The sequence below is a fragment of the Uloborus diversus genome, chromosome 7, assembly GCF_026930045.1.
Source record: "Uloborus diversus isolate 005 chromosome 7, Udiv.v.3.1, whole genome shotgun sequence".
Lineage (NCBI taxonomy): Eukaryota > Metazoa > Arthropoda > Arachnida > Araneae > Uloboridae > Uloborus > Uloborus diversus.
In genome coordinates, this window is record NC_072737.1 from 40,683,484 (window position 1) to 40,708,433 (window position 24,950).

A 24,950-nucleotide genomic window follows, 5' to 3' on the forward strand; every position below is an offset into this window, starting at 1 on the left:
TAGCTTTCAGGGATGCCAGCTTTTGTAGATGTGTGTTAGCCTCTAAATTAAGCAGTCACACTGAAATGAACGGAACACGCTCATCAGATATTTGATTTTCCCCCTGATTTGGATAGACTGGTTTTGACTAGACCTGTTGCTAGAAAGTTTCACTTTAAATTAAATGGAGAAAAAGGAAAAAAAAGTTAAATTTTCCAAAACATTACAAAAAATAAATAAATAAAAAAAATTCTTTGATTTTGTTTTGTTTGACACAAGTATCGAACTTGGGGCACCCCATTCCAAAGTATGTAAATGTTCACACACACACACACACACACACATATATATATATATATATATATATATATATAAAATAAAAGAAGTAACCCCCCCCCCCCGAAAGTCGGGTCTAGTTACGCCTCTGTTTAAGTTGTCTTTTTCATTAATAAAATAGTGCATCTTATATCACTGATACGGATGTCAATATTTTCAAAAACTTTTAAACCACGCAATTTGCAGCCTCTAAAACTAAATTGAATTTTTAGTTATATTCCGAACTATGCTTTGCATGTCCAAGCACTGATACAAACTCTAAATTATTTGTACTTTTACCCTTGAAGACGTGAATCTTATGGCGCTGGAACAGAGTTTCATACTTCGAAATTTGCCGCCCCTAAAATCTGCCACCCTAGGTGGCCGCCTACCCCAGGAGCCGGGCGTGAGTAAGGGGTAAGTGGGTTACCCCTTTTATTTTAAATTTAAATAAAGCATATCTAAAAATGCGGTGCGGTATATTTTTAGTGTGAATTTTTTTTTTTTTTTTGACATTTATATAAGATATTTACTGTCTTTTAAATCTGTATCACGAAAAATATTAAAACGAAAAACAAAGCAATTTTATTTGTGAAATTTATTGAAAGTCTATAGGGACATATATTTTACTTTTACGTATAAAGGTGTGTTTAATGAACGTAATACAGTTGATTAAGATAAATTTGAGTAAATTTGCCAAAATTATAAGTTAAAAAAAATAATTGGAAACACTAAATGACTGCGTCTTTGTAAAAAAGAACCATTATCGTTTCATCCTCAGTAATTTTCCCAATATCTTCTGCACAATGCCAATAAAAAGTGTCACTATTTCTATTCGTTCTTGAAAATTCAACACTATTTTTAATTTGTAACATCAACTTCCAACATTAGACCTACTTAAATCGAACGTTTCACAAATATATAATCACCAGCTTTAACAGTTTTTAGCTCAGCCATCAATTCCTATACTAAGTCGTCATAGTTGTCTTGTATTTCGCCAATACAAATACTTAATCAGAGTTGCTCTTTATTTTGAAATTCCCATTCCATTTCCATCAATTCCTATACTAAGTCGTCATAGTTGTCTCGTATTTCGCCAATACAAATACTTAATCAGAGTTGCTTTTTATTTTGAAATTCCCATTATTATAGGGGGACCCTACCCCATAGTGAGGAGGTAGGTATAATACACACTTATTTAGTAGATGTGTATAATACCCACTTACCACGTATATCAAAAATGTACGGGGTAAGTGGGACCCCTCCTCTTAAACACTTATTAATAATATTTTATTCAAAAATTCTTGTTGCTGTATGAACTTTAAGTTATACTATAGGTGAAAAATCAATTATCATAAAAATAATAAAAACTAACCTTGAAACACTTCTTTGAAAAATGTTGCTTGAACTCGCAAAATGAATTTTTTCAGATTTTTTTAAGCAATCACGATTGCTTATTGCTTTCATTTGACTGCTTTTGGCGTCCTATCATTTTATTTTCCCACCGCCACCCGCTGCAGCATCACCGTCGACCGGCTCCTCACGATGCTGCTCCTATAGCGAAAGCCGCCTTCAGGTTGCATCCATGTCCTACACACACGCGCATACATACACAACTACACACACACACGCACACATACACATAAAAACCTACACACATACACCTGCACACACATACACACGCAAACTCATACACACACAAACACCAACACATACACACTAAAAAACATACACACATTCATACACACAAGTACCCACACACTTATGCCAGCACACAGACACAAACACACATGCCTACACACATACACTTACCCCTACACACAAACACACATACCCCCCACACACAAACACACATACCCTCCACACACAAACACACATACCACCACACACAAACACACACGCCTACATACACACACTCGTGATTGCGAAAAACATAATTTAAATTCAAGATGTCAAAATTCAAATTATTTTTTTTTTTTTTTTGACTAAGTGCTATGACTTAGAAAATTTTCACGAATCCCAAATATGTGCTAAACCAATTACTGTCATGAAATTTAACATGATCTGTGCAAAAGAGTTTGAAAGAGTTGAAGAGAGTTTTAAGGGTTGTTTATCCCTATTTCAGTTTTAGGGGGGGGGGACCCACTTACCGCAGTGACCCACGTCCCCGAACCAACCCTAATCTACAAATGTTTTAAGATTTAAAAAAATCTGAATGAAAAAGTCCGAGTTTTTTGATTAAAAAAGAAAATTAAAAAATCACAAACCCTGATGTTAAGTAGTCATTTCTAATACCCTATATCATTATTAAAATAAAACTATTTTCATATAGAATTTCAACATAGAAAATGTTTCACATATGAGCGTCTTGCCGTCTAAAATGTTTGAGCGCTTTTTTTTTTTTTTTTGTATTTGATGTTAGACTGAAATTCATATTTTAAACTGATATGTTCATCATTAAACTTGTTGTAAACGAATTTGAAATTTTTTTTTCAATTAAAAATTTTTGTTGCTCACTTTTAATTAACTGAAATTTCTTCAGCACCCTTTTCACTTTTTAAAGATATGATTAACAACAAACTAGTTTAATAACTTTTATTCTATTGTACATAGTTATTTTTCAACTGGCATTAATTATTAATGAATACTAAGTGTAAAAATTAAATGAATAGGAAGAAAATAATTCCATCAATACTTTTTTCATTCATTTCTAAAATATTTTTTTTACCGAAGTTTATTGAGTATTTTCATCAGTTGAGGTTACATGAACTTTTTTGTTCAGAGGATTAATTTTACATCCTCCAAATGTAACAAATATCAATTCCCAAGAACGTTCAATGTTTGCAATTTTTTCGTCCAATTTTAAATTACTGTTTTTATGAATCGTAGCTCTTACATATCTTAAGTCTATTTCATGCAAATGCACAATGTATTTATTCAGAATAACCCAAATGAAAAAACGTTTAATAATACTACTTTATTCCTGTCCGTTTGAATAATTTTATTATTATTAACAATTATAGGCAATTTGAATTTTATAATGTTTATATATTAATAAATTTGAAAATTTATTTATTCACCCATTTACACCAAATGTAACCAAAAATAATACATTCTTCTTCTCTTTTCTTTATAAGATTGCACTAAAGTAAATAATTATGTATGTAAAAAGTCTATTTTTCATTTTTTTAAATCATAAACGCTAAATGTAACCTTTTTTATTCTTCAAATAATTATATTTTGGCTAATTATAAAGAATAAATGAATACGAAACAAAAAAGAAGACAACTTTAATGGCTTTGCAACCTTATTTTATAATTAATATTGATTGATATTTATACATTTGTTCACTAGATGGCAGCATGAACGATAAGAAAATCAAGTAGAAAAGCGAAGATATTGCACTATTTCACCCTGACGCTTTCAGAATCTTTCGGTCCCTAACCGAACGTTGGTAGTGAAGCTAAGCGAAAAAAGCTTGTTTGCTGTTTTATCTGTTACATTTTTAGTTGGTGTTGTGTGTGGGTATAAACTAAAAGAATTTAGGTTGAAATACCTGAAACAAAAAAGAAATTTCTTCCAAAGGAAGTATAAGCAAGTTCAAGATCAGCTTGATTTCATTGCCCATAATTAGTTTTGCTTCAACTTAAAACGTAAGTGCTCTGCGGTAAATTGAGTATAAATGTTCTTATTTGCTTTAGTTCTTGTTACAAAGCTTTACAAGTGTGCGTAATTGAAAATTTCAAGTTTTTATGTTATCCGTTGTGACCACTGTTTTTTCACTTTAACCACCTTAAACCTTTTTTTTCCAGATAAACTAAACGTTTTAACGAAGTTCTTGTATCTGTATTATGTCTGTTTTTGGATGTGTAGTACCAAATACCTTTATCCTTTATATTGTACTAGACACCTTTTTTATTGATTTTAATCTGATTATTTTTGCAGGTGAAGCAAGACATTTCTAATTAAGCATGATTTTTAAAATTTACGTTTCTTTCTTGGTTAGTTTTGATCCTAACAAACAATAATGATATCATTTAGAATTTAAAAATAACAATGAATTTCTTAGTGCATGTTTTTTACATTGATTTTCAAATTCATACTGATATGGCTCTTTCTGTGTGTTCTTTTAAATTGTTTTAAGATTCCACTTTTGGCTTTGGGTTTTTTCTCTTTGCTTTTCAGCTTTGTAAAAAAACTGATGCTTAGCTTTGCTATACCTTATGATTTCTTTCTCCTGATTTATAACCTAAATATTTTTAAACAGGTGCAATTCTCCCCCATTGAGCTCTAATACAAAGAAGAAAGCGAACTTGGTGGTCCGTTTTTTGCACAAGCAAGTATGGTACTAATAAGTGTTCGCTTTGCACTTAAACTCGAGTTTCATTCTGTAAAGAGATTGCCATGTATTTTTTGAGTCCTTAAACTGATCTGTTTCGGATTTCTTTTGCTAGTTATTAAACAAGATGTTTTATTATGCAATGCATTTTGCCATACTTGCTCGAAAACCAGACTGCAAGCTTTATTGTTGAAGAATGGGAAGTTCTCTTTCCTCTTAGTAGCATAGCTGTACCCCAAAAGGTCTTGATAAATCAGGGGTGCCATGAAGAGGGGTTATGACACTGAGGGTCTGAAATTTTAGGGAGATATTTTTTAAGGGAGAAGTGTTTAATTTGGAAGTTTTTGACCTCCTCTTAAGGGTGAAGAGGATACTCTGTTGCAGTAGAAAGTTGTGCGCCATTGTTCTTGGGACCGATGGCCACCCTTAGAAAAATTAACATTTACATTATGGGGGCCTTTTTTTCTTGTTATTTTTCGTTAAAAAATGCACTCTTGTCCCCTCTAGGAAATTTTGTAATAACAGGCCTGCTCTTTTATCATTTTATTATATTAGAATTCAGATTACAGTCAATATAAGCATTTTTTATGTGTTTAGTGCCTTATTTGTGCATAGTCAAAGAAAAAAAAAACTGAATGTGTTTTAAGCCATAAACCGTATTTTTTGCAATTTGAAATAACCCAATACTCGGCTATTAACAACTTATCAAAAATATATTTTTACATAAAATGCTCCTTTCTTAATATCAATAAAATTGGAAACAATGAATTGAATTCATGAGAAGCAGAACTGTAGAAGTGAGTTATACAAGCAGGGGGAGCCCAACTGGGGGCGGGGGTTGATCATGGAGCAGACTGTGCCCTTGAAATTTGTCTGGGGTTTTTCAAAAAAAAAAAAAAAATCTCTTGGGGAGGGGGGGACTGCTCTCAATTGAAAGGATCTTAAGGCATTTGGGTGGGTGCACCATTGCTCGTAGGAGGGATGAACTACCCTGTAATCACTATATCTTAAACCAAGGCCACATTTGCCCAGGAGCCGAGCGCCTTCGCTTTTCAATTTGTGTCAATTTTAACATTTTAGACGAAATTCAGGCTATTTATGAGCAAAAGTGAGATTTGAGGACTGCAGATCCTTTAATTGCAGAAAAGATATTATTGTGTCCCTGCAAACGATCTGAAAAAGGCATCTTTCTCCTGTATTATTGCTAAAAATTAAGCCCCTGTTTTAAAATCACAAAATGTCTAAATTCATTTCAAGTTCATTGCATGCTATTAACAACCAACACTTTTGCCAAAAATTGTAACAAAATACCACTTCTAAGCATTTCACTTCCTGAACTAACTGAATATTCTTTCATGTGCAGCTACTTCTTGCTTTCTCTAAACCTCTTACTATCATTCTCTCCATCAGCGTTCAACCTGACTTCCATTTTTAACCTCGCTAACATGTCTACTTCTGTGCGTCCTCGTCCATCCCCTCTCAACTCCCCTCGTTCGTCTCCTTGTCCATCACCACGCAGTTCGCCAAGATTCTCAAGGAAACATCTTCGATCGCCAACAGTGAAGAAAAGGATGATGCCTGTGCTCATAGTTCATGGTGGAGCTGCTACTGTGCCTCCCGACAAACAAGCCTTAAAACTGGAGGGCGTCAAAAGAGCCGTTAACAAGGGATATGATGTGCTGTTGTCACCGGAAGGTACTGCGTTGGATGCTGTGGAAGCCGCTGTGAGGGTCATGGAGGATGATCCGGTTTTTAATGCTGGTGTGTGGTTTGAAAGTTTTTATTAACCCCTTGACTGCTCAATTTGTAGACTAAAATTGCTTCAAAAAAATTTTTTTTTGCATTTTTTAAATTTATATTGGAGAATTTAAAAATGCGTTTTTCTGCGGTTAATTTCTATTTATTCCATAATATTAAAAAAAATTGTTTAAAATTTCGCAAAATAAAACATTGAAAAAAAAAAAAAACCTTAAAAATGCTGTTTAGTATGAGAAAGTTTGAAGCACTCCTTGAAGGCTACGTACAACTAAGTCTCAGCACCAGATTTGCGTTTTTTCAGGATTTTTTAAAATTTGTATCTTTTCTTAAACATCACACTGTTTTCGAAGCTCTTTTTTTATGGGGTTAGGTGCTATGTGTTTTGCAGAATAATGAGCTTTAAATCTCAAAAGGTTCAGAGTAGAACTCAGTCTTCCAGTACCTCTTTTATTTCTGCAATCAAAATTTTCAAATGCTACAATTTAGTGATCAGCTGAAAGAAAGCAATTGTTGGCCAAAATGTAAATTAAAGATCTAATAGATGCATAAAATTTATTTCTGTGGTTAAATGCCTGATTCGCCTGATAGTTGTAAAAGATGCAAATATCAAAAGTCTTTTGAACGTAAATAATAATTTGAATATAATGCTGAATCAGGACTGTCTCTAGGATTTGTGAAAGAGATCAAAATTTTTAAAATAAAATATTTTTTCAAGACTTATTTACATCTTGCTGTAGTGCAATGCTCAATTTTATTTCAACTTTAGTGGCAGATTTGATGACCCCAAATGTTGATGGCCTAGTCCTGTGTGAGATGTGCCCCTGCCTTAATCTGGGCCTGAGTAGAGAGCATGCTGAAAGAAAGTAGGCCAATCCACTACTTGGTAGCCCAATCTGGCAATAGTATAAATTGGTTTTCACGTTTCAGGTGTTATGGATGAAAAAACATCAGACACTTTTGTCCTAAATGTCTCTTCCTCCTTAAGCTCTCATATTTTGCATTGAAAAGAGGATTCCCCCAAACCCCAAAACATGCATCCAAAAATTTGTATCTGTAAATGCTGTTTAGTTATCTTCTACTTTTTGCACAGAAGTTTTATTTACTTTCTGATAAAATTTATTATTTAGGTTAAAAAAAAAAAAAAATAAATTTCCTTAAGATTTTGTAACCTTAATAGATTTGTTTAAACCTTCTTTTTTTTTTGTTTTAGTTGATTTGTTAAAATAAACTTTTTGCACTAATTTGAATCTTAGTATTTTTTTCTAAGGTTTTGGATCATCTCTTACCATCAACGGTGATGTAGAAATGGATGCTATTGTAATGGAAGGAACTCGAATGAAAGCTGGAGCAGTTGCTGCTGTTACCAAACTTGCTAATCCAGTTTCTTTGGCGAGGAAAATTATGGAACAGGTAATTTCAGAATGTTTCGTCCTCTTTGTTTCAAGCTTAAACTTTTGCTTAAATATACAAATTAATGTTTTTTTTTTTGGAATATACACTATAAGACAGAAAAGTATTGGCACACTTTCAAAAATTCATATTTGTAAGGATTTTTCCAAGAAATAAGAGACTAAATTCTTTGTAACTTTTGTCTTATAAAAGGTATGCCCCAGCTGTTATTTTTCAATAAAAGATATATCACCCTTGCATTTTTGGGATCAGTAACAAATTGAGGAAAATAAAAATGTTTTTTGATCATCATTCATCGTAAATAGCTGAGAATAAGCTGTACATTTCAGAAATTAGTTATCTTTCTATGTGCAACTATTTTACTTACTTTCGAGAAAGTATCACTGATATTTACGAAGATATAAGCATTTCTTTCAAAACTACAAATTTGAAGGTTTTTGGCGCATAACACGCAAAGCTTTCCACCAAAGCTTACCAAACTCTCAGAAAATTTGACAGCATACAAGAGATAATACTAAAATTTGAAAATAAAATATGGAAAATTTAATGAAATATGGCTGTTTGAAACAACTTATTTTTCACTGCGCATGTGCAAAAGAAAGCAATGTATAACTTTAATAATCTAAAACCCAACTAGATTTCTTGACTCATGATAAAATTCTAGTTTAATATCTTAAAAATTCAGAAAGTTGTCAGCGATCTAATGAGCCAAAATTCAATAATTCTCGGATAGGTGACAAATTGTGAGGGGTCGTTCGCAAGTTTGCAGCATTTGCTTGCAATCTTCAGTGTGATTCATGATAAAAACAGATTATTTGTGAATGATCCCTCAATTGGTAAAGTTTTGGTGAAAAATAGAGGACATTTTCCACAGGGTTTACAGATGAATGTCATGCCGCATGCAGATGGATAAGTAGCATGATATTGTCTGTTTTCTACGAGAAGGCACTTCTCCCCGCTTTGTCGAACGCAGAGTTCAATTTTACAAATACAAATACAAATGTGATGACCAGCAACAGGCTCTGGGCCCAGCTAGGCTGGTCTAGTCAATTAATTAGTCCTCAATGAAGATCAATGGCCCTCTTAAAGCTCTCCACCCCCTTGCTCATTACCACCTCTTCTGGTAAGTTATTCCAAGTGCCCACAACCCTGCTAAAGTAGTAGTTTTTCGTAATCTCCAAGTTAGCTTGAGATTTAAGTAACTTAAAACAATGACCCCTCTTCCTGCTTTCCCCACAAAAATTTAATCCATTTATATCTTTCATTTTGATAAATTTAAGTAACTGAATCATGTCCCCTCTGACTCTCCTTTGCTCCTGGCTATACATGTTAAGTCTATTAAGTCTGGTATCATAATCTAAATCTGAAAGTCCCTTTACTATTCTAGTTACCTTTCTTTGAACCCTTTCCAATACAAAAATATCTTTCTTTAGATAAGGCGACCAAAACTGAACAGCATACTCCAAATGAGGTCTTACTAAACTCCTATATAAAGGCAGAAGAACCTTCTTAGATTTGTTTGAAATAGATCTGTTGATAAACCCAAGCATTTTGTTGGTTTTGTTACTAGCAATGCTGCACTGTTGACTAAACTTGAAGTCCTGATTTATTAAGATTCCCAGATCCATAACATTTTCTGCCTGATTAATGACTGAACCCTGTAAACGATATCTCGTATACTTATTTCCATGTCTGGTGTAGCATCTGACATTTCTCTACATTAACTGCCATATCCCATTTATCTGCCCACTTAGTAATATGATCTAAATCCTCTTGAAGCTGCTTTACTTGTTCTTCATTTTCAACAATCCCCATAACTTTTACATCATCAGAAAAACAATTTATGTTTCCAGAAATATTTTCATCAATATCATTCATAAAAATAATATACAGATGAGGCCCTAAAACTAATCCCTGAGGAACCACGCTTAAAACATCACTCCATTTAGAATGATTTCCTCTCACAACTACTCTTTGGTTCCTACCAGTGAGTCAATTTCTAACCCAAAGTAAAGTTTTTCCTCCTATTCCTATGTTAGCTAATTTGCTGAGAAGAGCAACATGTGGTACCTTGTCAAAAGCTTTTTGAAAATCAATATGAACAACATCCACACATTTTTTGTTATCTAAAGCTGAGGTAACCTTGTTGTAGAAATGCAATAAATTAGTAGCACAGGATTTACATTTCCTGAAACCATACTGCAAACTAGTCAACAGACTATTAGTCTAAGAACTTCATGATCTTAATTTTGATCAAAGTTTCGAAAATCTTACAAATCACTGAAGTCAAACTTACAGGTCTATAATTCCCAGCATTGCCTTTAGAACCCTTCTTGAAGAGGCATTATGTTAGCCAGCTTCCAGTCCTCTGGCACCGTCCCCGAGTTATAAGAAGCATTGAAAATATTCAAAATAACATCCACTAATTCCTCTGCACATTCAACTAAAATTTTTGGATAAATATTGTCTCTGTTCAAATTGCTTTAGTTGCTTTAAACTTTTTCAAATCAAATAGAACCTCCTCCCTGGAAAATACAAAATCCTCAAGCTGTATAATAGCTTGTGTCTTGTTAGTGTCAACTGTTGAGATACAGTTATCGTTAAACACACTGGAAAAAAAGTTATTTAGAACATTTGCAATATCCCTATCATTTTAAATTAAATTTCCATACCCATCAACCAATGGCCCTATTTGACTATTTCGAGCTTTCCCAGAATTAGCGTAAGCAAAAAACCTTTTAGGATTCCCATCAATGTCATCTGCTAGCTTTTGCTCCAATTCCCTTTTCTGAATCCGTACCAAATACTTAATGGAGCCTCTCCGCACTCTAACCAGTTTTTTTAAACTGACGAAAAACGGCTTGCTTATAACTAAGAACTTCCTAGTCTCCCTGGAGAACCACATGGGCATAATTTCTTACTAACACCTTTTTTCCTAAATAGAACATAATCCCCAACTGTTTTAGCAAGTTTTTCCTTAAATTCTGTCCACTGCTGATCTACGTCGCTATTTTCCATTCCTGACGCAAAAACCTCTTTCAATCTCTGCCTAAGTGCAACAAAATCAGCGTTTCTGAAATTGGGCACAGACCTAAAATTATCATCTTTGTACCCTTCAAATTTAATCCAGAACCTAATGCTGTTATGATCACTATCTCCTATATGATCCCCTACACACAACCCCTGAACAAAACTTCCTATGTCACAAAAAACTAGATCCAAAATTGCCTCCTCTTGAGTTCTTTGAGTTACAACTTGATCTAAGAAGCAGTCACCAATTGCTTTTAAAAATTCCTCTTTGCCATTACCAGGGTAAAAATTATTCCAATCAATACCTGGAAAATTGAAATCCCCCGTTATGATAACGGATCCCTTACTGGACATGTCACTAATAATACGGTACATCTGTTCATCTTGTCCCTGGTTTGAATTAGGTGGCCTATAAATGTTTCCAAAGCATAGCCTTTTGCACTTACTGCTCATCAACTCCAGCCAAACCATATCAATATCAGTAGGCTTATCATTTATGACCAATCCATTGCAAATGAAATTGTCTCCAACATAAAATAAAACCCTACGACCTCTTTTACCTACTCTATCTTGTCTGAACAAATTATACCCAGCAACGTGTAATAACTCTGCATCAAATTCGGTAGCCCATGTCTCTGTAATTCCAATAACATCCAACTTCTCATCCATAACTATGCTTTTCAATTCATCCATCTTGTTCCTAATACTGCGAGCATTGGTATAGAAAACTTTAAATATGCCTAAATTGCTTTGATTTAACATCCTGAAATTTCCTAAAGCACAATTTTTAACATCACTACTCTTGTTCGATACTTTATTTCCATTTCTAGTAATACCCAAAAAATTTCATCCTCTCGATACCTGATGCTTAAACCATGCCCCCCATTCCAACTTAGTTTTTGACTCCGAAGCCCCTAAAATTAATCCACTAATCATTTTGACCCCTGTAGAGCTCAGATGCAGGCCATCCCTAGCAATCCACATAGTGATGATCGGTAAACATTCCCTGTGCTTGTAAATGAAACAACCATTACATTGCATTGAACACTGAAGCCCCCCGTGTTTGCAGTTTACCAGTTTTAGATGCCCAAGATGACTCAGGGAAATGAGGCTACAGGGACAGTTCAATAGGCAACCTTAAATTTGGTTGCATTTTAATGTGCAGAAAAAGTCTTAGTGTCCTTTACATCACTTGCCTCTTTTGTCTGTTGCTCGCTACTTTCGTTATTCTTACATTTTGAAAACAGCTGCATTTACGACAAAAAACTATGATCCGAATATTCCGCCTTTCACCAAAAACGGCGAAATAGAATCATCAGATACCACATGATGAAGCAAGAGTCAAGTGCTTTCTCATGAAAAACTGAGAATAATTCATATCATTTTTGACCAAGTCTTTAAATTTGGCGACTTTTCTTAAAGTTTCAGCAGACTTTAAAGCCTTATATCTGTATTCACAGAGGACAGAGTGCAAATTTTTGTAAGTCAAACAACATGTTCCTCTATGTTCTTTCAGTTGCAACCTATTATTGCTTTTTTTCTACATTACACAATTTGTGAGGTTTCCATGTTAGATTAACTGAAGCTCTTTTAGTATTCTAATCTGTGCGTCTGTTTATTTAAGTGCTATTTAGCATAAAAATCAATTTCAAGAATTGTGCTTAAGCTTCCTTTCTGTATAACCTAAAATCATGTGTTTAGAAGTTAATTAAATTGGGTTAGAAGAAGTTTAACTAGGGTAGGATTTAGGGGAGGGTAGTCGGGGTTACTGCCCTGGGGCCTCAACAACAAAGGGGCCCCCCACAATAAAATTTTTACAAAATATCCTAACTTTCACGGGTCAGCTAATTTTATGTTTTTTCTCCCCTATAAATTATAATAATAATAATATAAAAAAATAAATAGCAGTAACTTCAGGATGTATTTATTATTAAAGTGCTGATCAAAAATATCGGATATATGCATATACAGGGTGTTTATAAATGATGGACCCGATTTTAGAAAATCGTATTTTCAAACGTTCTTGACGGAATAGAATAATTAATGCGTAAAATTAAGGAGAAAAGTACCAAGTTTTTTTTACCTTATAAATGTTCGATATGGGACCCTCTTGTCACACGGCATACATCCATTCGATAATCTAGTTCATTCCACACATTTTCTAACATGTCTCTGTTAATGGTTTGTAATGCTTCAGAAATGCGTTGTTTCAATTCTGGGAGCGTTTTTGGCATTGGCTGTACAAAAACATGGTCTTTCATGTAACTCCATAGAAAGAAATCACATGGGGTTAAGTCTGGAAATCTCGAAGGCCATGTGAATAACGTTAAATCATCGTCACCCGCACGGCCTATCCATCTGTGTGGAAGCACATTGTATAAGTTACTACGAACCGACAAAGACCAATGAGGAGGTGCTCCATCTTATTGCAAGATAAGATCGGGACTGTTCTCAAGCAGTTGCGGAAATAACCAAATTTCCAGCATGTTGAAATAATTGTCACCTTCTACAGTAAAAACTTGGTACTTTTCTCCTTAATTTTACGCATTAATTATTTTATTCCGTCGAGAACTTTTGAAAATATGATTTTTTAAAATCTGGTCCATCATTTATAGACACCCTGTATATCAAAATATTCTGATATCTATCAAAGTATCGGATATTTTCGAAAACGTGATGATCTTTTCGAACCCTGATTAGGGGCTTTTACACCGTCGTTGCCTCAGGCCCTCCACATTTCCAAATCAAGCCCTGAGTTTAACACTTGAAAAAGGACTGACTTCGTTATTTCATCTCTGTTGCATAACTGAACACCAACTACTAATTTTGCTTATTCATAATAATTTACTTTTATAACAAAGAATATCTTTGTTTAATAAGTCAGTCAAACAACACGTGATATATAGTAAACTAACTATCAAATTTCTGTTACAGGTATATTTTTACTAATATTTCCTGGTATAGTTTTATGCTGTTAAAAAAAAACAATAATAGAAAATTTGTTGCTTTAAGTGCATCTCCAAATACTTTGATTTTATTTCGAGAATACAATAAAACAAAATATATATCATTGAAATTTGTTAAAAATTTTAGAGTTATTTTGATATTTTAGAGAATTAAGTTTCATGTTCTTTTATTCAGAGTGATCATGTTTTGCTGGTTGGTAATGGAGCTCATCAATTCGCTCAAATTGTGGGTATGCCATTGATCCAACCACAACAGCTAGTTACTAATTGGGCTCAAGACAGACTGCAACAGTATAAAAGTTTTACGAACGCTGTTCATTTAGCGATGACCCTCAAGTAAGTTTCCTAATTATTTTATCACTTCATTTTAAGCGTTTGTTAATGCAGGTTGATCATTTTCCTTACTATTGTACTCCAAAGCAGAATACTACTAAATTTGCTATGTACATCACAGAACAGATGTTTGAGCTGCAAAACAATTCTGTTCAAATGTGAGAGGAAAGCTCGGACATTTTCTGCAGAAATTATACAGATTTCTATGAAATATCTGCAGATTATCTGCAAATATCTTCCAACTCAAGACAGAATTTTGCACAAATTCCGCAGATTTCTTTAAATTAGAAAAAAAATCTAAAATTATTGGATTATGATAGTTTGGCGGAAAGCTTGCGAAAAATGTTGAATTCAATAAGTCATCTGCAGGCACTTAAGATTTTCTTTGAATTAAAAAAAATCTGCAGAATTTGTGCAAAATTCTATCTTGAGTTGAAAGATATTAGTAGAAAATAGCCAGTTTCTGCAGAAGTTGCATATTCTAAATTTGAAAATATTCTAATTTTTCTAGCGTTTTTGGTTTCCCTTTTCCTTATTTTTTCCTAATCAATATTCATCCTTTGCAATTTCCTTCATAAACATATGTTTTGGAAACATGCCAACATTTAAACGAGTCCATTGCCAAAAATTTTGTGTCTCGTTTGAGGCTTCAATCCTTTTTCATCCTGAAAATATTTTAATTATTTAGAAAGTTTTAAAATGTTTCAATACATGCTATCCTAACTCGACTCATTTTATTTATTATTTCAGTAATTTATTCATTTATGAACATTACTTTAGTTGTTCCTACAGGCCATGGAAAATTAATATAGTTTGACACCTAGGTTCTGATTTCCATAAAATTTTGTATCTTTGCTCTTTCTATGCATTTTAGAAAGTATATAAAATATTTTCGGGGAATTTCAATCGGTTTAGGTTTTACAGAAATGCATAGCAACAATGAGGTTTTAAAAACAGAACCCCCCCCCCCCCCCTTCTATGAAACAATTTTGATTTCGGGCTATGGATTAGTCTTAAAAGGTTGATTAGTCTTAAAGTTCATGTTGGTTGCTTCTATATACAGTGCTTGAAGTACTTGCAGAACAATTTTGATCAAATGATTTTACGTCGCAGAACATCGTCAAGTTTTCTGCTTTGGGGCTGTTGTATCATTTTCATAATCAACATTGCCTTTTTTGATATTTTCCTGCAATAGGAATTGTATAATAATTGAAATCTGTTTTCCCTTAAGATAAAATTAATATTATAAACTAATCATTTATCATGATCAAAACGAGTATAAAATGTTTTTTGGGTTAGACACCATGTAGTAGTGTAGACTTATCTAAACAGTATTTCTAAAAGAAATTTTGTTTTCAAAAAATTAAAATGTGCTTCTGTTGGCAAGTCCTGGGTAGCAATTTAATTGTTTCTGTATAAGAAGTAATTGGTTATTAACAAGAGAATTTATCATATGTTTTCACATCTCCCTCACTTAAAGATACTGAATCAATTTCTAAGTACTTTTATTACACTTGTCATGTCAGTCACGGAAATTCTGAGGCATGTTTTTGCTTATATCTCAGCAACTCGAACACTTAGAGACTTTAGAATTTCGCTAATTAATTCATTTAATCTGAAAGTACATCACATCACACCCGAGGTTCGTCTGTTCCTATAATCTGAAGGTACAACTTAACGCTAAAAAATTAAACACCAAAATAAAATTATTATTTCTGTTGGGATGAAAACAGTAAATTTCATGCAGTTTCTACATTGAATGATTTAGTGTTGTAACCACAAATTTTGTACCTATTGTTACAAAAATTTGTTGCCTGAGAACAGTGATATTAATAGTAATCATAATTGGCATTTTCAATCAAGGCTTCTCTGGAGCGAGTATGAAATTTAATCACCATCATTGTTCTCGTAGGATTTTCATTGTCATCTATTCCAATAACCGATAACAGGGCTAAGTAAAGACATGTATTAGTATCTTTATCACAAGTAACTTGTACGTTGTGAAACATGTATTAGTTTTGGAAATCTTTTTTATTCTAATTAAATTAGCACACAAATAAATCCTAAAGTATATAGGTTTTTTTCTTTTAGTATGGCGCAGTGGTTCCCAACCTTTTTTGGCCCATCGCCCCTTTCGGAAGGAAAATTACACTATCGCACCCCACGTTCTTCCCTTAAAAACACAGATGGCGCTGATTTAGTGAAGATTAATGTTACTGGACGCCTAATTTTAGTTTAAAGCTTCAAAAAGCGCATGATAAAGAAATAATTAGCTTTAAAACTGAATTTTTTATTCTTAACCCCTCCCCCCAAAAAAAAGAAAAAACGTAATTTGAAGTGGTTTAATTAACCAACGTCATTTACATTCTTAGCAAAAATAAGAATACTACATATTTCAGTAACATGCTTTTTTTTTAAACTGAAATACGGAAAAAGTTGAAAATTTTAACTGTTAAGATTTGTTTTTTTTAACCTTTTTAATGGCTGCCTTGTGCTTGATGGAACTCCGTTAAAGCTTTGATGTCTGGCTTTATATTAGTGAGATTTAATCTGAGGTTCCCTTTGAGGCAGATGTCCAATCTATTTCTTTGCTTCGTGAGAAGCTGCACTACAGAGCTCAATCCTCTTTCAACTAAATATGTTGAGGGGAATGAGATGAGGAGCTGTTCAACTTTTTTCCAAAGTTGTGTGTAAGTACCCATAAGCTTCACCCAGGCAAGTTCGTAACCTTATTGCTTGAAAGTAATTTTTGATTCACAATCAAATTTCAAATCCATAAACTGTCTGCGAAGAGTTTTCCATTTCATCCACATCTTCAAAACTAAAGGGGTGTAAAATCCAGCCAGGAATTTGTAAGTTGATCAAATCTGCAAACCTTGATTCCATGTTCTTTTTTAACTGATCAAGGTGATCAATAAAAATTAAAAAATTTTCTTCAGGAATTTCATCATCCACGATCAAACTTTTTTTAGAGTCGGAAACAGGATAAATTCTTTACAGCCAGTATTTGCCTTGTGGATTTCAAATTCGGCAATGAATGCTGAAATTATGCTTTTAGCCTTGATGAGGTTCACCTTGTTTCCTTGAAGCTTAATGTTGACTTCGTTCATTTTTTCAAAAATATCTGTGAGATACGCAAGTTCCAATTTGCGCTCGCTTAAAGCAGGATCATGCAAATCGAGAAACTCGGCTACTGAGTCGAATAATTCAAAGAAACGGCGCAAACAGTTTCCTTTGGAAAGCCATCTCACAGACGTATGTAAAAGCAAGCTTTCGAATTTTTCATCATTTTCATGGCAAAGCTCTCAAAACAGGCGATCATTGAGAGAATTAGCTTTGATCTTGTTAATACCAGTAATGAAGGTTTTATGTAAAACACCACTCAATTTTTTTGCAGCCAAGTGTTGAATGACAAAATGGATGGTACTCACTTCTGGCACTTCTTTTTTAAGGTGTGCAAGAAACCCAATATGACGACCCGCCATGACAGGGGCAACATCTGCTGCTCAAGCGCTTACATTTGTCAATGGAATTTCTTTTTCTTCAAAATAATCCTTCACCACTTTAAAAATCAAAGATCCCTTTGTATCAGTGATCAAAGTTTTGGCAAACAACATTTCCTCAGTTATCTCTTTCAGTTCATTAATAAACCTCACGTAAGCTAATAAAATAGCTCTGTTATCTGTCACAGTTGATTCATCAATCTGTAGTGCAAATTTACTTTGTTTCAAAACATTTATGAGTTTGCACTCAACGTCAGCAGCCATTTCATCTATTCTCCTGGAAACTGTGTTGTTACTCAGAGGGAGAAATTGACTTATCTTTTTACTGGAGCCCTCACCAAGCAAAATTTCAACTCTTTTTTGGCAGCCGGTAGAATAAGAGATTCGCCAATCGTATGAGGCTTACCACATTTTGCTGTCAAAAGAGACACTTCGTAAGAAGCAAGAAGCCCTGTCTCAAGATCTGTTGCTTGTCTTCTAAGTAATTCACCCACATTTGGCCATTTATCCGCTTTAGTTTTTGATGTCTTGAAAATAACTAAGAGGTTTATTTGCTTTGTCACCATGTACTCTTGACAAATGCTCTTTCATTCGCGAGGGCTTCATTGCTGGAAAATGTTTTAGCGCACAAAAGACAATGCGGAAACTGCACATTTTGCGGTGACGTGACAAAACCAAATTTTAAATACTCTGCTGAATACTGCTGGCACTTCTTTTTCGAATTCATATCGAACTTCCACACTACAAAACATGCACAATTAAACAGAAATTCACTAAATTAAATCAAACAATAGAAGCTACATAAGGAGGTTTATGCGCTGATTGCAAGAATCTGAATGACAACTGATAAGTAAATGCAAAAATCTATTCCTACACATATCCATCCACTTTTCAGGCGTTAAATACATGCTGGCACCAACGGTCAGACAGTGCTTACAAGATTTTTTTTCCCTCCTCATGAAAATGGCAATAAAATAAAAGATATTTTCATTTTTGGGATTTTTTTCTCCGAACAGATTTGATTGAGCTGTAAATCATACATGCCTTTTTTTTTTGTCGGAACGACTTTCTTTGATTTGACATGCCATATGCTGGGTTCGGTATTACACAACATAAGTATTCTGGAAGATATTTATGAATTGTGTACTGATTTGTTTTAATAAATATAGTTTTTGAAAGATCAAGAATTTTCCATTACCAGGTATCTGAATACCGGTCACCCCCCTATCGCCCCCCAGAAATTTATCGCCCCCTAGAAGAGTTCGATCACCCCTAGGTTGGGAATCACTGGTATTGCGCATTTATATGAAAAAGTGAGGTGAAGTTTCTTGATGGTAACATCATACTATTTTTGCAATACATTTACCCTTAAAAAGAATAAAATAACAGAATTTTTTAAAAAATACTAAGCACTTTTCATAATGCACTCAAAAAGACAAAATTGGGGGACAGACTGGACAGTTTAAGTATTCCTGTAGTTTTTAATTTTTCTAAAAAAATTATACCGCAAACAAAGAAAAGTGTGGCTCAAGTCAGGTGGAGAATTTCTTATCATTATCTAATCATAAACTTGAGCGTTGAAACATGCCTATTTCTGTTGGAAAGATTGGTTTGAAATGACTTCAGCTGCACTTTCCTTTGTGGTGTCATTTTCTTGGAATGATTGAAAACTATTAGGAATAGAGAGTTAAACTGTTCATTCTGTCACAGAAAAGTTATTTTGTCCTTTCGAGTGCATTATGAAAAGTACTTAGTATTTTTTCTGTTATATATTCTTTTGAAAGCATTATACTAGAAGTATACTAGAAGGCTAAAAATGTACAGTCTTGAGCAAAGAAGAGACCGAGGGGACATGATTCAGCTGTTTAAATTTATTAAAACGAAAGATGTTACGGGGCTAAAGTTTAGCACTGAAAACAGGACAAGGGGTCATTGTTTTAAGCTATTTAAATCTCAGGCTAACATGGATATTAGGAAAAATTATTATTTTAGCAGGGTAGTGGAACCTTGGAACAGCTTACCGGAAGAGGTGGTAATGAACAAAGGAGTAGTAGACAGTTTTAAGAGGGCCATTGATCTTCACTGAGGATTGTAAATTGACTAGGACCAGTCTAGCTGGGCCCAGAGCCTGTTGCTGGTCGTCACTTTTGTATTTGTATTTGTATAAGTCTATTAAGTTTCTTGAAGCCTGAACAACTCTTGCTATCTTTTCTGACATCTGTCAGATCTTACATCTTGTTGTCTTATTGTTCTAATCTTCATATCTTTGTAGAATTTTATGTCTTAAAATGCCTTCATTCTGAGTCAAAGTGATTTGATCTTCCCCTGATTTTTAGTGACCACGATACAGTGGGAGCTGTGGCAATCGACTCTGCCGGTCACGTAGCGTGTGCCACATCCACAGGTGGCATTACAGCCAAACGTGCTGGAAGGGTTGGTGATACTCCTGCTGTCGGAGCTGGTGGATTTGCTGATGATTTTATTGGTGCTGTTTCTACTACTGGTCATGGAGAGACAATCATGAGAGTCTGCCTCTCTCGACATATTACAGGGCTCATGCAGCAAGGTACGCCTTTCATTTTTGAAATCAATTCACTGCGCTGCTTTAAATAATGATAACATTAAAAAAAAAAAACTTAAGATTATTGTCCGTTTTTCACAAGAGGGCACTTGACTCCTCCCTCATCACGTGGTATCCGATGATTCTATTACGCTGTTTTTGGCAGAAGGTATATTCGGATCATAGCATTTCGTTGTAAAAGCAGCGGTTTTATAATGTAAGAATAACTAAAATGACAATTGACAAGTGATGTAAGGGACGCGAAAACTTTTTTGAACATTAAAATGTACACCCAAGTTGAGGCTGTCTAGTTGTCTCCTTTAGAAGCGCGCGGATTGCATACCAATCACCCCCACATAAAATGGAACTCTGCGTTCGAGGGGAGTAGCGAAGTGCCTTCTCTTAAAAAATGGACAGTAATAAAAATCTTTGAAAACAATGACATATTGGGGAAAAGAAGATTCATGAGAGATTTAATAAAAATAACAATTATATTGAAATCAAAGCACTAATGGAATTGAAAAATAAATAAAATTGCAGAGCTGTCTGTGGCTCTTGAAAAATTAAATGAGATGCAACAATTTCTTTAAGAGTTGGGTTAATATAATTTCAGGGGTGATAATGTTGAATTCGGGTATTTTTTCGGTATTAAATCGAGAAATCCAGTATTTTCTGTAATCTTCCCACCTCTAAGTTTTTCCCACTCTTGTTGCACCTTTATGTCACCTTTGTTCCAAATATTCATCATTTATGTCAAAAATAATATTCATTGTGTTGATCTGTCAAACTATAGTTTTGAAATGGTTTTACTTTAGTATTTTTTTTATTTGCCATTTTTATACTTTTGATGCCTTGATTTTAAAAAATGCGGTCCTTATTCATTCAAGTGGCAATCTATTTTTTTCTGATGTTAAATGTTAACTGGGCTGCAGTGGGAAACAGATAAATGATTTTTTTTAAAAATTCAAGTCATAAATTCAAAATTTTCAAGCAAAGCTTTGTCTTTTTTATGAATGTCAAACTTTCAGTAAGATTAATGCTGAATTGCTGGTTTAATTTTAATTTTGCTTCTATTCATGTCGATAGTTATTAATATGTTAGTCGTAGATTTTCTAAATGCAATTCTAAAATAATTTTCTGCATCTTTCTACTTTTGGTTGTTTCTGTTAGGGTTAATGGCGCAAGATCCTTTTTGGCTGTATTGTGCAAAACAGTTCTTTTGTAAAGCAAAAAATGGTACAGAAGTGTGTTGCAGAGAAAAGGGAAACTTCTAGAATTTTGAAATTAACTGTCGAAAAAATTGTTTTAAATTAAGAAAAACAGGTTAAAATAATGGAACGCAAGATAATTTTTAATTACGTAAGAAAATAAAAGCAAAAAATGACTAAATACCAACACAAAGAGACAAACACACAATAAATTAAATGATGACAACCAATCTGCCAAAGGAACTGGGAAAATTTAGGATGGCGCACATGCCCCAATGATTCTCTCAAAGATGGAAGAAGATGATGGAAGAATTTGAAACGAATATGATTAAAATTTTGGACAAACAGAGAGGATATGCAACACTGTCTGATTAATATTTTCTACGTTTGATGCCTTTATTAAAAAAAATGCAATCTCTTTGTACTCTCTATGGGAATCTGATTTGGCCATTTTTGTTGTTTAGAGACTTTGTTAAGACCCAAAGAAATAATTTTTTTAAAAATTTTTTGTTAAAATCATCAAACTGAAAAGTTTTGAACTAAATTCCATGGTCTTAACAGTCAAATGTCAAAAAATTAAATGCTGAATTGCTGACCGAATTATATTTTTGTTTCGATAATTTTAGGTTTTATAATATATTCATAACATCTGTACTGTATTAATACATATGTAAAATTTTTGAATCGATTTGTATTGTATTGATTGGGAGATTAATATATTGCATCTAGAATTCTTCCATATGTTCACTAGTAAGGGCAATTTGTGTTACTTTCAAAATATTGGAAATGGACAAACTGAAATCTGATGCGAGCCTTTTGGTTTCAGCTAAAAATAGTTTTTTAGAAATGATTAGCATAATACCAGTTCATAGATAGCTATTGCTCACTAACCATTTAATTAAACATATAAACCATATTTTGACTGAAGAAAGCTTTTGAATATGAGAAATGTGTCTTTTATGTTTATCAAAGCAATTAATGCATCTTCTATAAAATTATGCATGTATTATATATAAGTATTTGGGATGTTAGATTAAAAAAATATAACCCCTTCCTGACGTTCTCTTTAAAACTTTCAAGTATTTTTACATGAATTCATGAATACCCTTCTTATTTTCATATTTAGATTTCATCTTCTACTATGGCAGCTGCAATCAGTTATAACTGCATTGCATGCTAGAAATAAAATGTGTTTTCATTTCTTTTGTAATAGAAACCTCATTCCTATGTACTTTTTTAAGTGTCACAGATCTAAAAACATAGAACAATAAAAAATATCAACTTGTTGTTTTTAGGCATGTCTGCACATGATGCTGCTGTTGCAGGTTTAGAATATATGAAAAATCGTGTTCAGGGCTATGGTGGTGCAATTTGTGTCAGCAACAATGGAGAAGTTGGCATTCATTTTACAACTGAGCATATGGCCTGGGCCTACAGAAAGGGCAACATATTGCATTTCGGGCTCACTCCAAATGAAGATATATCAGATGTAGTGCAAATAGACTGTTCTCCATAGTGACAATTATCATGACCTTCTAGAATTTTTACAAGGATTGTAAATGAGATTTTTTTTTTGGCAAATGATTTAGCAAAGCTATTTTTGGAAAATTATATATAGATAAGCATATTTATATCATGTACTTAATGGTTGAACCTTTCCTTTCCATTCCATTCACATTTTTCACTTTGCTGTTAAGAATATGCATGATTTGAATTTAATTCTTATGAATTATGCTAATCTTAGTCACAAGCTATCTTTGATTTCATACTGTACTGTACTTTGAATTGGTTAGATAATTTAGATGTAAATGATTTTTTTATATTAATGTAATTCTCTGTTATATCTTGTAATAATCACTTACAGTCATTAATAAAATTTTATGCTAATCTTTTGTTATTTTAAATTTCATAGTTATTTCTTACTTTTCAGCTGAGTGGTGACCAGAGTAACATAAAAATATTAAATATCTGCACATGCAGCTCAAAACTGTCTTAAAATATGAAGAGCAATTAATAGTGGGTGATGAATTTTTTCATTAATTTATCTGCAACTTTTGACAATAACCAATGTTTATTACAGTAGAAGACCATTATAACTCACAGCCTGGGACCAGAGCTTTTGCATTATGTAGTCTGGTGTTATACAGATCATTTTACAAAGTTTGTAACTAATACTCAGAATAGATCTATTTAATTGTGCTTGTTTTAACTGCAAAGAGTATTAAAGCACTAATTATAAAATAATATGTATGTTGTCACTCACAAATAAATACATCACAATCAAAAGAAAATGAATTGTTCTGCGCTTTTACTTATTGCTTTCTGGTTTGCATAACAGCTGCACGTTTAAGAGCGACCTAGTTAAAAAAACAATTCTTTGAATACAAATTTTCATTTAAAGCTTTAAATTAAGATGAAATTATGAAAAACTGCTTCCAAATTTAATATGCCTAATAATTTTTATGTTTGCAAGGCAGAACAGAGGGCTTTTTTAAATTGCCATCCTTATTGCTTACTTCTGAAAAGTTGTGCAGTTTAGTATGGAGCAGGCCCGTGTCCAGGATTTCATAAAGAGAGGGGTTGAAAATTTTTGCCTTTTTAACTTATGTTGTCAAAGGAAAACTAACTATATGTGTTGAATAGTTAATTTTAGTTCGATAACTAGGCTTTTTTTAAACGTTTTGTGTGTTTTTTTAAAAGAAATCTTATTTGTACGGTTGAACATTTTGTAAAAGCGGAAACAAAGTCACGCATATTCCTTTTATGCCACCTAATGTTAGTTTCTTTTTTTTTCTTTTGTTTTTCCATCAAATAACATTGAACAGGAATTTAATGAAAACAAAAAATTTATTTAAAAAAAAATTGCTGTTTCGCATAGAAACATTTTTGTAATGTGTGAAACGACTAATTCATCCAACACTAAAGACGTACCATGAAAAACCTAATAGTAAGCAAAGTAACCATTTTCCCTCCCCCTAAGTTTTTTTTTTTTGGCTACATCATTGTCTAATATTCTTTTAAATAATTTTCCCCTGCATGCTTACAGCATTGCCGGACTCTTTAGCCATTCCTCCATCGTTGATTTTTTCAAGCACTTAGAAGCGAAGATGCTTGGGAATCCTACAATTGAGGAAAATGTTAATTGTTAAAGATGGGGAAATATTAAAGAGGGTGAATACTGTATCAGAGTTTAACTCTAAAATTAATTAAAACTTAAAATATGTTTTGGAAAATCGTTTATAAATTCATTGATTTCTTTTTCAATGGGAGGGGTTTAACCCCTAAAACCCTCCCCTTGGACACGGCTCTGGTATGGAGAATCGCATTGTATAGGTTGGTAACGTATAAAGTTATTTTACTGTAATATTAATTGACATTTATTTGATGATGTAAATATCTGCAGCAAATGTATATATTCAGCTGTGAATTTATCTAGGCACCGCATGCCATGTGTGTCTGTATTATTTAGCTATAATGGTGACTTAGGGGCTGCCCATTTGATCTCCTTTGCAGCTGAACTTAATAGCAAGAACTTCATCTTGATACAAA

General features: G+C 33.3%; 1 protein-coding gene across 3 annotated transcripts; it reads left to right on the forward strand.

The window, feature by feature from the left end:
* Positions 1-3,752: 3,752 nt before the first annotated feature.
* LOC129225858 (isoaspartyl peptidase/L-asparaginase-like) lies at positions 3,753-23,274 on the forward strand. Of its 3 annotated transcripts, none has more exons than XM_054860382.1 (6): positions 3,753-3,947; positions 6,044-6,394; positions 7,659-7,801; positions 13,973-14,133; positions 19,970-20,199; positions 22,697-23,274. In XM_054860382.1, exons 2-6 carry the CDS (start codon positions 6,079-6,081, stop codon positions 22,915-22,917), a joined length of 1,071 nt encoding a protein of 356 aa, XP_054716357.1. In that variant the 5' UTR covers positions 3,753-3,947; positions 6,044-6,078; the 3' UTR covers positions 22,918-23,274. The 3 variants fall into 3 exon arrangements, with proteins under 3 accessions (XP_054716357.1, XP_054716358.1, XP_054716356.1); XM_054860383.1 differs by having other exon boundaries at positions 6,194-6,394; XM_054860381.1 differs by lacking the exon at positions 3,753-3,947 and having other exon boundaries at positions 5,556-6,394.
* Positions 23,275-24,950: the final 1,676 nt, after the last annotated feature.

What these genes read in the sequence shown, in the direction of transcription:
- LOC129225858 (XM_054860381.1), top strand. Translation starts at nt 5,899, where the DNA reads ATGCTATTAACAACCAACACTTTTGCCAAAAATTGTAACAAAATACCA. An exon ending in TGATCCGGTTTTTAATGCTG is followed by an intron (nt 6,395 to 7,658) that starts GTGTGTGGTTTG and finishes TTTTTTTCTAAG; the next exon opens with GTTTTGGATCATCTCTTACC. An exon ending in CATTTAGCGATGACCCTCAA is followed by an intron (nt 14,134 to 19,969) that starts GTAAGTTTCCTA and finishes CCTGATTTTTAG; the next exon opens with TGACCACGATACAGTGGGAG.